The 15,983-nt window shown below is 43.2% G+C and overlaps 1 protein-coding gene across 6 annotated transcripts in view; it reads right to left on the bottom strand.

The window, feature by feature from the left end:
- The window catches only part of VPS8 (VPS8 subunit of CORVET complex), a 119,376-nt gene that overhangs the window by 82,563 nt on the left and 20,830 nt on the right, over nt 1-15,983 (bottom strand). For all 6 annotated transcript variants that reach the window (XR_014789555.1, XR_014789554.1, XM_084846860.1 and 3 more), the window contains exons 14-22: nt 15,313-15,393; nt 13,961-14,131; nt 12,267-12,341; nt 10,686-10,721; nt 8,358-8,448; nt 6,279-6,325; nt 1,118-1,207; nt 645-691; nt 6-228 (exon numbers count right to left, since the gene is read on the bottom strand). Coding sequence is in view for 4 of the 6 variants with exons in the window: in XM_084846860.1 (XP_084702986.1) it covers nt 6-228; nt 645-691; nt 1,118-1,207; nt 6,279-6,325; nt 8,358-8,448; nt 10,686-10,721; nt 12,267-12,341; nt 13,961-14,131; nt 15,313-15,393 (861 nt within the window). In the remaining 2 variants the exon portion in view is untranslated. The remainder of the gene's footprint in view (nt 1-5; nt 229-644; nt 692-1,117; nt 1,208-6,278; nt 6,326-8,357; nt 8,449-10,685; nt 10,722-12,266; nt 12,342-13,960; nt 14,132-15,312; nt 15,394-15,983) is intronic.

Here is a 15,983-nt window from a genome sequence, read left to right as displayed (position 1 = left end):
ATTACCTGCTGAATGTCTAGGCTGGTGATATCCATATGTACAATGCAAGCCTCCATGTTTGCCATTAAATTCTTATCTTGGAAGTGAAGCAGTAAATCTTTCATAATTTGAGGTGTGATTCCCACCAATTTATCACTTAAAATGTATGGTTCAAGACACTCCAGAAAGACACCCTTTGCTACAGAATTTTCAGCCATCTTGTCATACATCTGGCTAAACAACAGATCCCTAGAAGAAAGACGATGACAAGTGATTAACAGATTTATTACTGAAAATGCTTAATTTGTTTTGCGATAGTTATAGTGAATTTCTAAACATACCCAACAGGGAAAATACTCTTAAAGGGCCATCCATTCAGTCACTTGCCATTGTGCAAATAAGCAATTTGCAAACAACATGCTGTGATTCGGGCCACTCTGACAGGAAATATACAGAGACGCTTCCCCTATAGCCAGTAAGTTATGTGATCTCAGTAAGTTATGTGATAGATCACAGTAAGTTATGTGATCTATAGCCAGTAAGTTATGTGATCTTAATGTGCCTCATTAAGGCAGCTTACAGGACCAGCGTAGGATGCAGTCCTGAGGCAATATATATGGCAAATCTCTTGAATTCAATAGGCAGGCTGTCATGTTCTCACTTACATCCGCTGAAGCAGAAGGCAGTAATCAACAATAACAGGGACCATATCCTGTGGAAGGATGACACAGAAAGTGTTGCTAACAATTCACAAATATTGCTGGACATCTTATTACTGCTATAGCTTGTATCCAAAGAGGAAGCATGAGCCTTACACTGGAAGACAAAGCTAACAGAATTAGGAAAGCACTACTTCTTGCATATTATCCCCAAGGAAGACAAACGGCAAGGGCTTTCCCCTGCATTTTCTCTGACCAGAGGGGACTAACCCTTGTATCACCCCCAGCAAAATCATGAGATGCTGAAGAGCAGCATGATAGTAACCTAGGTAGGGCAAGAGGATTTTGATACAGGGACTTTTGTTTCCAAAGAAATGCTTCATAATTTGTTGCTTTTTTCTGAACTGTAAGTAGAAATATTTCTATTTCTATTGTATTTCTAACTGTCTTGAAAGAACAATACAAGGAAACAATTGTACCTGAAAGTGCTGCTCCATAACTTGGATTTTACCCTGGTCAGGACATTTCCTCATAGTTCGATCAGCATAATGGAAGAGGATTTCAACCATCTGCATGGGAGAAAAGGTAACATGGCTAGGGAATGTCTATAATGCACAAGGAAGATGCTTATGATCATGAGACTAGATGAATTCAAGCATAAGACTCATCAGGAAAGAATACTACCTTGACAATGGTACAATATTTATTGTGTTCTTCATGCTTGTTCAAAGTTTTTCTGCACGATAAATGCAGTTGTGGTTCTCACACTGCGTGCAGCCCACATTGTTTTCCCACATGGTCACTGATGCATAAGCAATCACATTTTCTCAGTCTCCAAACTACAACAGTTTGTACCTGAAAAAATCCATTACTTCCCATATAGTTCATTCACTGTTGTTACGGTGCGATATTCTGAATTATAGTGGGCACATATTATGCAGTTTTGCAAAAATGCATGTGTTCTCTGTAAGGATGTTTCCTGTAAGGATGGTGGTGAAGTTCACCTAAGCTGGCTCAGGAATTTTATTTATTTATTTACAGTATTTCTATATTGCTCCACATCAAAAGATTTTGGAGCGGTGAACAGCAGAGGTAAAAGAATAACACACCATGTTAAAACAATTAAAACATTTAAAAAAGAAACCATTTCTGAGAATACCAAATTTAATAAATGGCAGCTGGTCACTTAGGGGCTTCCCAAAATAGCAATGTCTTCAGGAGGCACCAAAAGCAACACAATGTGGGCACCTGCCTGACCTCCAAATGCAGGGAGTTCCACAGGAAGGCAGCCACCACACTGAACACTCTTTTCCTGGTGGACTCCAGCCAGATCCATGTGGAACCACCAGGAGCATGCCCCCTGATGTCCTCAGTGACCAGGCAGGTTGGTAAGGAAGAAGGCACTCTCTCAGGTATCCTGGCCCCAAGTTGTTTAGGGCTTTTTACCCTAGTACTAATACCTAAGACGTGGCCCGGTAGTGAACAGGTAGTCAGTGCAGTTCCCTCAGCAAAGGAGTTGCGTGCTGAAAAGGGGCAGCTCCTGATAACAGCCGAGCTGCTGCATTCTGCACTAGCTCCAGCTTCCAGACCAGTCTTACGGGCAGCCTCACATACAGCATATTGCAGTAATCCAGTCTTGAGGTTACTAATGCCTGAACCACTGTGGCCAAGCTATCCCTGTCCAGGAGAGGCCATAGCTGGTGAACCAGCCAAAGCTGGTAAAAGGCACTCTGAGATGCCACAGCCACTTGGGCCTCCAGTGACAATGATGGATCTAGGAGTACCCCCAGACTACGAACCTGATCTTTCAGAGGGAGTGCAACCCCATCCATTACAGGCAATAAGCCTATGTCCCAGACCCAGGGACTACTCACCTACAGGGCTTCTATCTTGCCAGGATTAATCTTCAGTTTATTGGCCTGCATCTAGCCTATTACTGAGTCTAGGCACTGATCCAAGACTTGCACAGCCTTTCCTGATTCAGATGTCACAGGTAGACAGAGCTGCATGTCAACAGCATACTGATGGCATTTGGCTCCAAGTCCCCTAATGACCTCTCCCAGCGGCTTCATACAGAAGTTAAACAACACTGGAGACAAGATGGTGTCCTGCGGAACCCCATAGCTCAATTGCCAAGGGGTTGAGGAAAAGTCACCCAATTATATTCTCTGAAATCAGTCCCGTAGGCAGGATTAGAACCACTGCAGCAGACTGCCTCCGATACCCATCCCACAGAGTCAATCCAAGAGGATACCACAGTCGATGGTATCAAAGGCCTATGGGAAATTGAGCAGAATTAACAGGGTTGCACTCCCCCTGCCCCTCTCTCGATAAAGATCATTCATCAGGGTGACCAAGGCTGATTCAGTCCCATAACCAGATCAAAACCCAGACTGGAATGGGTCTAGTTAATCAGTATCCTTCAAGAGTGCCTGCAGTTGCTCCGCCATAAGCCTTCCCTTAAAAAGGAGTCTTTGCGATAATTATCTAGTGTCATTGGGTCCAGAGTGGGCTTCTTCAGGCATGGTTGCACTACCGCCTCCTTAAGGACAGCAAGGACCACCCCTTCCTAAAGGGAAGCATTTATCATTCCCTGGACCCATGCAGTCATACTCCCTTGGCTAGCTTTTATTAGCCAGGAGAAACAGGGATCGAGAGGGGAAGTGGTCAGTCACATTGCTGCAAGCACCTTGTCCACATCATCAGGCTGCAACAACTGGAACTGATCCCACAAAATCGGGCAGATGGTGGCATCAGACACCTTGACTAGAACTGCACAAACAAAAGCGTCAAGTTCGGTGCAGAGACAAGCAATTTTGTCATCAAAGTGCAATGCACAGAGGTCACGGCGGATCCTTGACGGGGTCAGGTCCCCATTTATTGGAGAAGGTGTTAACAGTCCCCAGACCACCTGGAAGAGCTCTGCTGGATGGTACTTGAGGATGCAATGAGGCAGTAAATAAGCCTTCTTTGCTGCCCACACTGCCATGCAACAGGCATGATTATGTGCTCTAGAGAGTGTTCGGTATCTCCGCTTCGGGTCTTCCACCATTTGTGCTCTAGTCAACACACCAGGGGGCAGAATGGGCTCCACAGTGCCAGAGAGGGCACTCAGGTGCAATCAAGTCGATGGCCCTCCACATCTCACTGTTCCACAGTGAGGCTAGGACCTTGGCTGGATCACCAGCTCTCTCCACTGGAAAATCCCCAAGAGCATTCAGAAATCCATTGGATTCCATCAGCCTCCTGTGATGGACCATCCACATGGGCCCCCCACTCCCACAGGAGGAAAGTAATGCCCTAAGTTCAAATCTCACCAAGAAATGGTCTGATCTTAATAATAAGGTTATTTGGACATACACACCCCAATCTTCAGACTACCCATCTCACAAGTTGGAGCAAAAACCAAACCAAGGGTATGCCCTGTTTCATGTGTTGGGCCAGTGACATACTGAGACAGCCCCATAGTTGTCAAGGAGGCCATGAAGTCCTGAGCTGGAACTCCAGAGACAGCCTCAGCATGGAAGTTGAAGTTACCCAGAACCACTAACATGGGTTCCTCCAACACCACACTTGCAACTGCCACTGCCAGCTCAGTCAGGGAGGATCCTGGGCACCAGGGTGGGCAGTACACCAGCAGCATCCCCAATCTGTCTCTGTGGCCCAATACCAGGTGCAATCCCTCAAGGCCTGCTCCAAGGTGGAGTGGTTTCCTGGTGATAGAGATGGAAGTTCTATGAACCATGGTGACCCCCCCCCACCCCCCAGCCCTCCAACCTATGATGGTGCTGCACCGAGTACCCAGGTGGGCAGAGCGGAGTCAGGTCAACCCCACCCAGCTCACTCACCCAAGTCTCAATAATACATGTCAGGTCAGCCCTCTCATCAATGATTAAATCATGAATGAGTACAGTCTTACTGAGGACCAATCTGGCATTAAATAGCAGCACTGCAAGACAGGAGGGCTCAGTGGAAGAGCTACCAGGTACATGAGAGCTAGAGGAGGGGGGTAGAAGGGGAACAGTGTATAAACACCAGTGACCCATTCTACTATGATGTTGCAACCCCTCATGCTGCTGTATCTCTTTCTGCCCCAAGTCACTGGAATAGTGGTACCCCCTCCATGGGTCCCAAGAATGAATATCAAGGTCTCATTAAAACTGACCTCAAAAACCAAGGCAAGCTTTAGCAAGCCCTAAAACTCTCCTCTGGCTCAGATCTTGATCTCCACCATGAGTTCCAATGGAATACAGTACAAAGGGGCTGCATCGGCAAATTCCTAGGGTGGAGAACCCAGCTGGGCTTCTACCCCACCCTCTCAATCTGCTATTGCCATCCTTCCTTCTCCCCCATAGGACCTAATGGAGCATCAGATTGGTATGTGTGTGTGTAGCAAGGGGCTTCAGACCAAGATTTCCAGATGAGATTAGGAGACCAGTTCCCATGGGAGACCCTTTCCCAACCTCTGCAGCTCCTGTCTTAATCCCCATCCCAGGATCTAAAGGGAGCAATGCAGCTCCATTACATCCTATGGGCAAGGTTAGAAAGGGGTATAGGGGAAAATCTGAGAGATGGCAAGCCCAGCCCCTAAGAGTCTCCCCCATAGAGATTGGGCTCCTCACTTTACCTGGGAATTTGCCCCTGCAGTCCCTCTACCTTTGTAGGCAAGTAGGATGACTGCACACCATGGCAGTTCAGAGCTGTGAAAGATCCTCCTGTGAAGGCATCTGCAGCCCAAGTCAGCCTTGGAGACCCTTGTGCAGAATCTCCAGTGGACTGGCCTGGCCTTGGCTGCCCGAGACAGCTGATGAGAATGCAGAGAGGGGAAGGGATCATTTTTCAGACCCCTCAGATTGGCTTGGAAAATCATTTTAGTTTTTTTCTGATACTGAAGAACATACCAGTCCAAGAGGAGCTCAGGAGAGCTTGCCTATATCTACTTTCCTGTAATATAAAGAGTATATTGCCCCTGCCATATTGTTTGCATGAAGAGTATGTGTACACTTCTATCATAAAAACAAAAATACCAGTAACACCACTATAATATTTCACAAAGGTCTCTAGAAAAACCATACTGACTTCATTTTAAAAACATTTTGTAGTAATTCTGGAGTTTTGAGCTTTGAAATAGGAATCCAATGCTACCTCACATCCAACTCCTAAATAAGCATGGGTAATCTCCCAAACATAACTTTATGTTACATATATAGTAGCAGTGTATATAGCTCTGTTGAGCAAATAGCAACTGTGTGGGGTGGGTGGGAGAACAGAATTCCGCACAAAGCACTGTCACCCTCCCCCTGCCCTTGAAAAAAAAGCTGCTTTGATATTTAAAATGCAGGAGATCCCACATTAGGAATAGTTTGGCCCTATTATTGGTTAACGTAGTGCTTCAATGTTATCATTTGTAAAGATGTAGCCATACAGACTATGGAAAGTGATTAAGGATCAGCTGCAGATATGATGTATCAGAAATGTATGCATGGATGGCAAATTTGGCCCTTAATCTTTTGCCTTTACACATTAAATCCCACATCTCAGTTTCTCTTCAGAAGGAAAAAGCAACATTCCCCCACCCCCCAAGATAGAATGTAATTCACATCTGAAAACAAGGTTAGATTAAGGAAGAGAAAAACTCACTCTGTCTGCAACCACAGCCTTCCGTTTGTTTTCATCCCCAGACAATCCTGTTAAAAAAATAAAATAAAAACAGAATATTTATTATTTATTACATTTCCAACTTACCCAATAGTCAATGTTCTCTGGGCCAGTACCATTTTCTTTTCAAGGCCAATGAAAAGCATCCTCACTTCTTATTACTCATAGCAATATTTTATTGCCTATTCTACCACCTGCAAAAGTTCACATCTTAAAATGGAAGTTTAAAAGAAAGTGTTAAAATGCATAACTACCCCATACATGAAAGATTTACAATATAGGGCTTGAGGTTACTAACCATACTATTTCCCATGCAAATCTGAAACAAGCATTTGAGGCTTATAACAGGATTTAGTTAGGTAAAAAACATACTTTCCAATGTTATGATGCATCATTCCAAGCCACCATACAAACTCAATGGCTTCATATATACCAGCATTGAAGACAACACCATGGTCTCTCTCCCTTTCTAGTCTTCACCAGCTTGGCACAGTTAACCACTGTGCCTGGCACAGCTTAGCATAATTAGCCACTGCCTTGATCATCTGCTGGCTACTGCTATTCAACAGATAATTCATCTTGTGCACTATAAATGGTTTTGAACTGTGAACAAACCATTCATGTATTCCTGGCACCTATAAAATGCATTCTAAACAACAGTGTTGCTGACTTTCCACAAATTTCCACACATAGTAACAGGTGCAAGAGTCTTTCGAAATGTTTACATTGCCCCTCCTTAAGCAGTTTGAAAGTGGAGTGTCATACATTTTCACTTCAAATTTAACATTAAGTTTATAGATAAGAGTGTATACATGGTGATTTCTATAATATTTGCTGCTTATTTCCACAGGGTTTACACCATATAATCTGTCATTTGTGACTAGCCACTGTCTTTCAAGTTCCTTTTACAATCCAATATCTTTTAAGAACAACAACGGTGGTGTTATGCAGTTTTACCAAGATATGGCTATGACCACTGGTTTAGATAATGTTAAAGTGGGATTAGACAAGTTTATGGATAATGGCTCTATCAATGGCTACCAGCCATGATAGCTAACTGGAACCTCCATGTCCAGAGGGAATAGGCCTCTGAAAGCTAGTTGACAGGAGGAAAACAGTGGGGAGGGGGAGGCTTCTGCCTTCACCCCCTGTATGTAGGCTACCCAAAAGCACTGCTGGGAACAGTATGTTGGGAGTACATGGACTAGATAGAACTAGGAAATCCTGCAGGCATAAAGGTACTGCCTTGTCTGTTAGTCTTGTAATTTTTCTTGTTCTTAGTTTAAACCTGTGACATTATGTATTTTGACTAGTGGTGCAACTAGGACTGGATCTTGGGGCTGAAGTCAAGTGCCCTGCAGTCCAGGGGGCCCCAAATGAGCACCTAGAGAATGGCAGGTGATGGGGCAGCGGCAAACAGACCCATCGTCTGCAGCTGCACCAGTGCAGGGGATTATGCTGCTTCATACAGCATCTTCTCTTTCTTCTAATTTTTAATAACATTTTATAGTTAGGGAGCAGCCAGCCAGGCATATTCAGGATTACAGATACCAATTTTATTATTTTACCGTAAGATTCATACTATACTACACTATACTTTTTTTTTTTTTTTTACAAAATGGTGCATATTCCAAATAAATGTCTTAGCATCAGGGCAGCAGAACCAAACTCCATTTTATTCCTTTACACACAATGGTGCTATGATTTAAGTGAGTTTGAGCATGTGAGTTTCACATTTTAGAGGACTACTTTTTTAATCAGGGCTGGCCAACAGTTGTTGGGCTTTTTTGCTCTAATATATCAGGAATGCAGAAGCAGTTTTAAAGCATAAAATGGCAGTGGGGGGAGAAATGTTAGTTGTATGCTTAAGAAGCAAACAAATCATAGCTGTCTAAAGGTGGGGGGAGCGTATGTTCAGGGTCGAAAATCACCTGGCTTCACCACTGATTTTGACCCCAACATAAAAAAACTCCACTTTCCCCACAACAAGAAGCGAAGAGTTTTTATTTTTTTAGCCTAAGACACATAGTGATTTTAGATACAACATCTAAACACACTTACCTACAACGGCCTTAGCTCTCCCTTCATGAAAGGACCATGCAAGAGCCAGAGCTTCATTAAGGCACTCTTGTTTCAGAAGGTGATCTATTCTCTAAAGTCAGATGCACAAGAGGAGCAACAGTTACAGATTATGCAGGTATGTAGACAAATGTAATTCTAGTCAGAATACTGATAATCTATGCCAGGATTCCCTTTGCCCCTGCTGAAAACTTCAAAAGCCAAATCAAAACACAGACAAAAAGGCTTCAATCCACGGCTCTTTAATCCACTTACTTCATCGGGTCAAACAGATGCAAACTGTCAGTGACTCACAGTCTACGAAGGAAATGCCTTCAGGGAGTTCAAAGGGAAGCTACAAAAGTTGTCCACTGTTTGAAGAAAAGGCAGGCTACTATCCTAACTTGAGGGGGGGGATCTCCCTCTCTTGTGAGGCCTCTAAACACAGCTGTTCTCGCCGGACCAATCGGGCAGACTGTCTAAGCTCGGCCCCTGCCACCTCTGTCTTGGCTCTGTGTCTGCACCTGGCGTCTAAGAATTCAGGCTCTCCAAGCCCCACCTCTCCCTGTTCGCTATCTCTCACAGGGCTGTGTGAAGAGAGGCCCTCTCCGTCCAGCTGGGCCTTTGAAGCCCGAGAAGTCTCTGTCCCCATCTCTGGACAAGCCTGGGAAACGTCCTCCCCCACGTCTTGCAATTCTTCTTCAGAATCCGAGCTACTGTGCCACTCCCTGTGCTTAGAGGCAACCCTAACAATCTACAGTTAAGGCTTTAACATAAGAGTTGTAATGATTCTGCTTGTGGCTTAGACATTTCTAGAATGAATTATCAAATTCAAAAAAAATTAAAAAAAAACAAATGGAGGGAGCAAACCTATCGAGATTGACGGTCGCCTCCGATCCCAGGGGCGACTGCCTAGCCAGTGCAGGGCAGGAGGAGTGGTGAGGAGCGGATCTCCTCCTCGCTCCCCCTGCCCTGCTTTCGCAGGGCAGATTTTGGCTGTCTAGCCGTGGGACCTCAGAGCACAGGAAGCAGCAGCCGAACAACACATAGGATACGTCGTACCGGCATTTCCGACTTCCCCGCCCCGGCACGCCCCCCTGGGAACGCCCTGTTTTTGCCACTTCATGCTGCTCTTCCGGGTCAGATCCGCGCTGCCTATAAGGTGGCGCGGGGGGGGGGGGTCGGTTCCCAGGAACTGACCTATCCTATGGCCATCTAGCCACTGACTAGCAGCCACAGGATTGTGCCCTGAAAGAACTATCACTAACTAACCCGTATATATACAATTTATCTCAGGGCAGTCACCTACTCAAAAATAGCAGGTCCACAAGTCCATTTTACAAATAGGCACCAATTTGAAAATGATTCAAATTGTAAAATGTAAACAGCTGCCCTCTGATTACTATACAACAGCACAGCAAGTAAATTTCAGTAAGTCTCTGCTTCATCATACAGTTGCCTTCTTACAACACTTACAGCCAAGATTTATTTATTTTATTAAAAAACATACTATCCTACTTTTTCATCAAGATTGGTCCTTCAAGCTCATTTAAAATTAATTTAAAACTATACAAAATCACATATGAAAACCGGTTGAACACACTACAATCTAAATCCAGAGATATACAGAATAGCAGCACCTAACACCAGTTAAATAATAAGCACAGCCATATTATTTGCCATCAATTTGCCTATCTGGGATAGCATTTAACAGTACAGATTGATGAAATGAACAACATGATAAAAACTCATTAGAAGAAGGCAGTCCAGTGGTCATGTTGGAAGTGGTCATGTTGCGCTGTATCGTGAATCAAAAAGCTATTTAAGAACAGAGGGCAGATAACAGAGCCTGCCTTTAGACAGGAATGCTTCAGTATGTTGTGTTGGTGAAAATAATACACTAAAAATGAGGACACTTATGTTTTCTGTCAATAATACGTTGTACTCCTTCCGGCACCAGGTGAAGACCTTTTTATTCTCCCAGTATTTTAGCTTCCTGGTCTTTTAGCTTTGGTGTTTTAAATCTGTATTTTAAATATCTGCAATGCTGCTAGGTTTTATTCTGGTTGTACTATTACATGTGGTTTTACGCTTTCATATTTTATATTGTTTTATGCTGCACTTTGTGGTTTTAATTTTTGTGAACTGCCTGGAGAGCTCTGGCTATTGGGCGGCATAGATAGATAGATAGAATTTAATAAATAGATAGATAGATAGATAGATAGATATAAATGTGTATGTTTAGTCTAAGAATGTTTGTCTTCCAGGCACTTCTATTCACCAAGTCATGAGCTAAGCACTTCATTAAACATGGGCCTTCTCTTCTCTTACCTCTCTCCAGCTTCTCAGTGTCATCACATGAACAGACTGAAACCAGAAAAAGCAAAAGGGTGAGTAATACAGTTGATTATTTAAGTATCTATTAGGAATAACGATGCTCATATTAACGTGAAGAGGATGGTGAGGCAACATTTAGGCCCAATTAAAACATCATGCTAAACCAGCCTTCACCATCCTGGTACCCTCCAAGCCTTTGGACTATATCGCCTATCATCCCTGTCCACTGGCCATGGTGGCTGGGGCAGATGGGGGTTGTAGTTCAAAACATCTGGAGGGCCCCAAGTTCGGGGAAGGCTGTGCTAAACCATCAGCTTCAGGTTCACATGCTTCCTTTCACCTCCTCCTTCTCTGGCACAGCTGTGATGAAGAGTTTGGAAGCTTTTGCTTCTGGTTTTGTTTAACCCCACTTTTGATGTCATTTGAACACAACAAACTGATTAACTATAGCTTCCTTGAAACAAACCAACTCCAAACATGAATTGTGCAGCTGATTTGCTTTTACAAACCATAGCTGATTAACCACAGTTTAGGGTTCAAACTACATGACAAGCTGTCATTAATCATAAATGCAGGTGAAAGTTTCTGTTCTCCTTGTGGCTTGCTAACTGACAGTAAGCCAAGTCTGGATGTGTTTTATTTATTTACAATATTTGTATACCGCTCCGCATCTAAAAAAGATTTTGGAGTGGTGAATATAAAAGATAAAATAGTAAAAGAATGAAAACATTAAAACACCAGATTAAAATTATGCTTTTTAAAAACAGAATTCCAATAGAAACCGTGGCTGATCAGTTAAGAAATGCCTCCTGGAACAGTGCTGTTTTCAGGAGGTGCTGGAAACAATACAGTGTTGGTGCCTGCCGGTCCTCCAGGGGCAGGGAGTTCCACAAGATGGGGGCCACTTCTCCTGTGGACTCCAACTGGCCATAGGTCCATGTGGAACCACCAGGAGCATGCCCTCTGATGACCTCAGTGACCAGGCAGGTTGGTAAAGGAGAAGGCATTCTCTCGAGTATCCTAGTCCCAATTTGTTTAGGGCTTTGTACACTAGTACTAAAATCTTAAACCTGGCCCAGTAGTGAATAGGCAGCCAGTGCAGATCCCTCAGCAAAGGAGATACATGCCGAAAAGGGGCAACTCCTGACAACAGCCGAGCTACTGCATTCTGCACGAGCTCCAGTTTCCAGAGCAGCATTAACGGCAGCCCCACATAAAGTGATAGGGGAAGTCTGGCTTAATACAAGTCAAGATCTTTGCACTAAAGCCAGCATGTGGTGGGATTGGGGGGGGGGGGGACAGGAGTGGGGAGGGGAGGAGAACTGGGCCCCAACACTCATTTCCCAGCTTAAAAAAACATGGCTTATGAAGCCTCAAATGATCATCTGAATCAGGCCACTGAATTGTAAATTTTCACATTTCGTTCAATATGTCAATAAGGAATCTATAATGAAATAGTCACATTATGCAAATGTATTTGAATTACATAACTTGATTAAAAGGCAGGTGATCAATCAGCTAGCAGGTCTAATAAATAATAAAGTGAGTGATAAAAAATAACCTAACCAGACTTACCTTTGTACCTAAATAAAAAATTTGACCTCCACAGTTGCTGATTGACTGGTAGCAAGCCTTCTCCCCCACCAATGCCTATGAAACATGGAGTATTTTGATTCAGCGCAAGAGTAGAGCATTGGCATTTTTTATTAGTAAGAAAACATGTATGAGTAATACTGGGCAATGCAAGTATATCTCAAGCAAGACAAGCCCAGTAATTCAGCAGTTCATCCTCACTGTCTCTGAATTTGTCATTTACATTATTATGCAAAGCAAAGGAGGGTGTTCAAAGCAAAGCAGGGCATTCAATCACTGAACATTCACCTGTGTTGTACCAGAAAAATGTTAGCACAGTGTAACAGTTACAATGAGATGGGGTTCAATAAAATAGTTAGTGTTTATCAAATAAGTACTGGATATATTTCATTCTTGTAATTCACAATGCAGAAACCTGAACATATACCTTTTCTGTTCAAGTTTACCAAATGAGAGAGAGAGAAGAAAACTATGGTTAAGTTTAAGAATCTTGTGAAGTAAATACAAGAAATAAGCTCCAGTTTTTGCACACTTTGTGAGAGAGAGACAGCACGAGCAAAGGGGAGAAATGGCAGAGTTGTAAACAATTTGGCAAAGGTTGAAGTTGGAAAGGAGAGTAAAGGAGTTTCTATACACCTGCTCCTCATCACTGTAGCATTTGGAATTTGCTGGTTGGCCTGCTTATTGCCACAAGCAAGTCTAAGTTTCAAAAGGCTGAAATGTAGTCTTTTCTAGATGTCCTTGCTATCAATTTCTGAACACAAAGAATCCAACCTGAATGGTCACACTATACACCCCCAGCATAATCGTTGATTTCATAATTATCTAAGGCCCAACTAGAACATAACAGCATGGAATACCCAGGAAAAACTTTCTACATGGCATCAGCTTCACACAGCAACTGTAACTTTGAAAGCTGCTTACCGTGTGGATGGCCCCAGTTGTATGGAGAACTTCCATGCCAGGGCCACACATTCCTGATAGCATGTGTGCCAGCATGGAGATTTCATGTCATTGGGGCAACCTATGTTGTGAGGAGCTATCAAATGTTATGGCTGCCATAATGGATGCATTTGCGGTAGCATCCAACACGGTGGCCATAATTGAACTGAAGTCCCCTACAGGTCCTAAGAAGGTAGAACAGACAACGTGTCCATGTAGCTACAGTCACAGTGCATCCATGATTTAGAGTACAATGATTTTATCAAGGATTCTGCAATGCATGGGCATGCCCAGCCAACATCTGATGACATCTGATTGCTATCCTTATAAGCTCAACGAAGATATAGATAGGAAAAGTAGAGATTGTATAATGTACAGGATCTAGGCCATATTGCACTACATGCTAGATGGAGTTTCAAGCAGCCATGCTATATAGCAGCCTTCTCCAACCTGGTACCCTCCATATATTTTGGACTACAACTCCCATCATCTCTTACAATTGGCCATGCTGGCTGGAGCTGATTGGAGTTGTAGTCCGAAACATCTGTAGGGCTCTGGGTTGGGGAAGGCTGCTGTATAGAAAAGAAGAAAAAAAAAGCAATTGTGCAAAATACAAAGCTAATGCTTTTTTAAAAGGAAGATGTTATTTAACGGAAGTCTTAGGACACACCAGATTCAGATAAGAATTCTACCAAGCAAAAGTGTTCATTAAGCACACGTTTCATTGGCAGTACCAGTGCTTGGCTGACATTGCCTCCTGTTGCCAGTGATTTGAAGTGGCTGCTGTTGTAAACTAACTGAACTTCTGAGATCTCCACAGTCTCGAGCTCTTCTTGTGTCTGACGATCTATCACATGCAGCTTTTCCACACTGTCCAGAAGCACAACTGTGTGGGAGTTTATCCACTAGAAACCAAGGAAAATTGAGAAACACTAGCAATGAATATGCACAAAACACACCAGGTCGTATTACAATGTACTAAACAAAACTTCCCAAACCAAGTATGCAAGTACTGCAGCTAGTGGCAGTATATAACTCGCTACAAACAAGGGAGAGAGGAAAGTCATGTACTTTTCCTGGGAATATTCAATTATCACCACTATGACCAGAAGCACACAATTAAAAATGGGAAATCTTACGTATGATCTACAAAAATTCTTGCTATTATTTAACAAATCGTCTACCTTAAACACCATTGGCTTTACCCCACATTGAGACCAAGGCCTTCTTTAAGGACCAAGGTATTCAAGTGATAAAAACTAGAGCCAATGAAACATTCTTATATGTAGGTTATATGCTTGTTCTTGTTACACATCCAGATTATTCCACCCTAAACTTCCTTTAGAGAGCAATCTTATATGGAGAGGCGGCCACCTCTGAACTTGGAGGTGATCGCCTATCTAATGCAGGATGGGAGGAGCGCGGAGGGGATAATCTCCTCTGCGCTTCAGCTGCCCTGCATTTGCGGCTAGATGGCCGATTTTGGCTGTCTAGCCGCAGGATATTGAAGTGCGGGGTGGGGAGGCTGGACGATGCATTGGAAGTGTCATACCGGCACTTATGCACTCCCCGCCCCTCCCTGCTCCTAGGAACGTCCCCTTTTGCCCTGCTCCGCACTGCTCTTCTGAGCCCGGAGCCCAGGAACAATTCGCGCTGCCTACAAGGAGGCAGGGGAGGGGGCGGGGAGGAAGTTCTCTGGGAACCGACCCCTGAGCGCAGGTTTCTGGAAACTGACCAGTTCTATGGCCCTCTAGCTGCTGACTAGTGGCCATAGGATTGTGCCCTTAAACTGTTAATTTTGATTAATTTTCTATTCTATAATGAACTAAGGCAATCAGAAGAAAGTATGATTGCACTGGTGTCAAGTGGAGTGGGAACACAGGAAGAACTATTTAACTGGCAAAAATGTATCTGATGCTTTGGATTCATCAGCAAATAAGAACTGTAAGAGAGAAGATAAGGTTCCTTCTCAAACTGTTTTCTATAGAGAATGAGAAACCCTATTAAAGGTGAGAGATACAGACTTCTTTCTAAGCCACAAAATATTAGCATTTCCTACTTGAATATAAGATATTCTGTTACTTACAGTAAAATTGATGAGGTCATAGTGTAGATGTAGCTGCTTCTGCTTTGTAACATGTATTGCCCCAGATTCATCTCTTTTTACCTGATGATGGAATTAAATAGTTTACTCTGTTCTCTCCCTTGCAGACAAATATTCCCTGCTTCTAATTTCATAATTTATAGCCCTTTTGTAATCAGTGCTTGTTCTGACAGCATTAAGACGAAAGCCACCTCAAACAGCAGGAAAAGTAGGATATCAATTAAAAACAAATATACTAACAATCATTTTACATAGTGGAAAGAAAAATCAAATGCAAAATATATGATGGCAGCGATGGCAAATGAAGCCATGGATCATCCAAGACAGACATCATTCTGGGCCTTCTTAACGAAAATATCACAACATCCCAAACCTATGGCTTCTAATTGCATTGTTTTTTTTCCCCACTGTTAACACCAGAACATCCTATATACAAGCTTTTGCATTGTTAACAGCAGAACATCCTATATACATAGCAAATGGATATCCAGTTGTAACCAATTTCTTCATTTATACCTCTGCTGTCTTCATATAAAGAAGAATGACCATTAATCTCAGCGTACATTGAACTGAAACTCAAATTGAACAATCAGACCAGTCCTTCTCAAACAGTGGGTCCTATCATGTCCTGGATAGGTTGCACAATGAGGGGC

This window comes from Heloderma suspectum, chromosome 3, assembly GCF_057233095.1.
Source record: "Heloderma suspectum isolate Gila_16-S chromosome 3, 16-S_ref, whole genome shotgun sequence".
NCBI lineage: Eukaryota > Metazoa > Chordata > Lepidosauria > Squamata > Helodermatidae > Heloderma > Heloderma suspectum.
The sequence above is the reverse complement of the archived record's forward strand: the minus strand, read 5'-3'. Positions and strand labels throughout refer to the sequence as shown.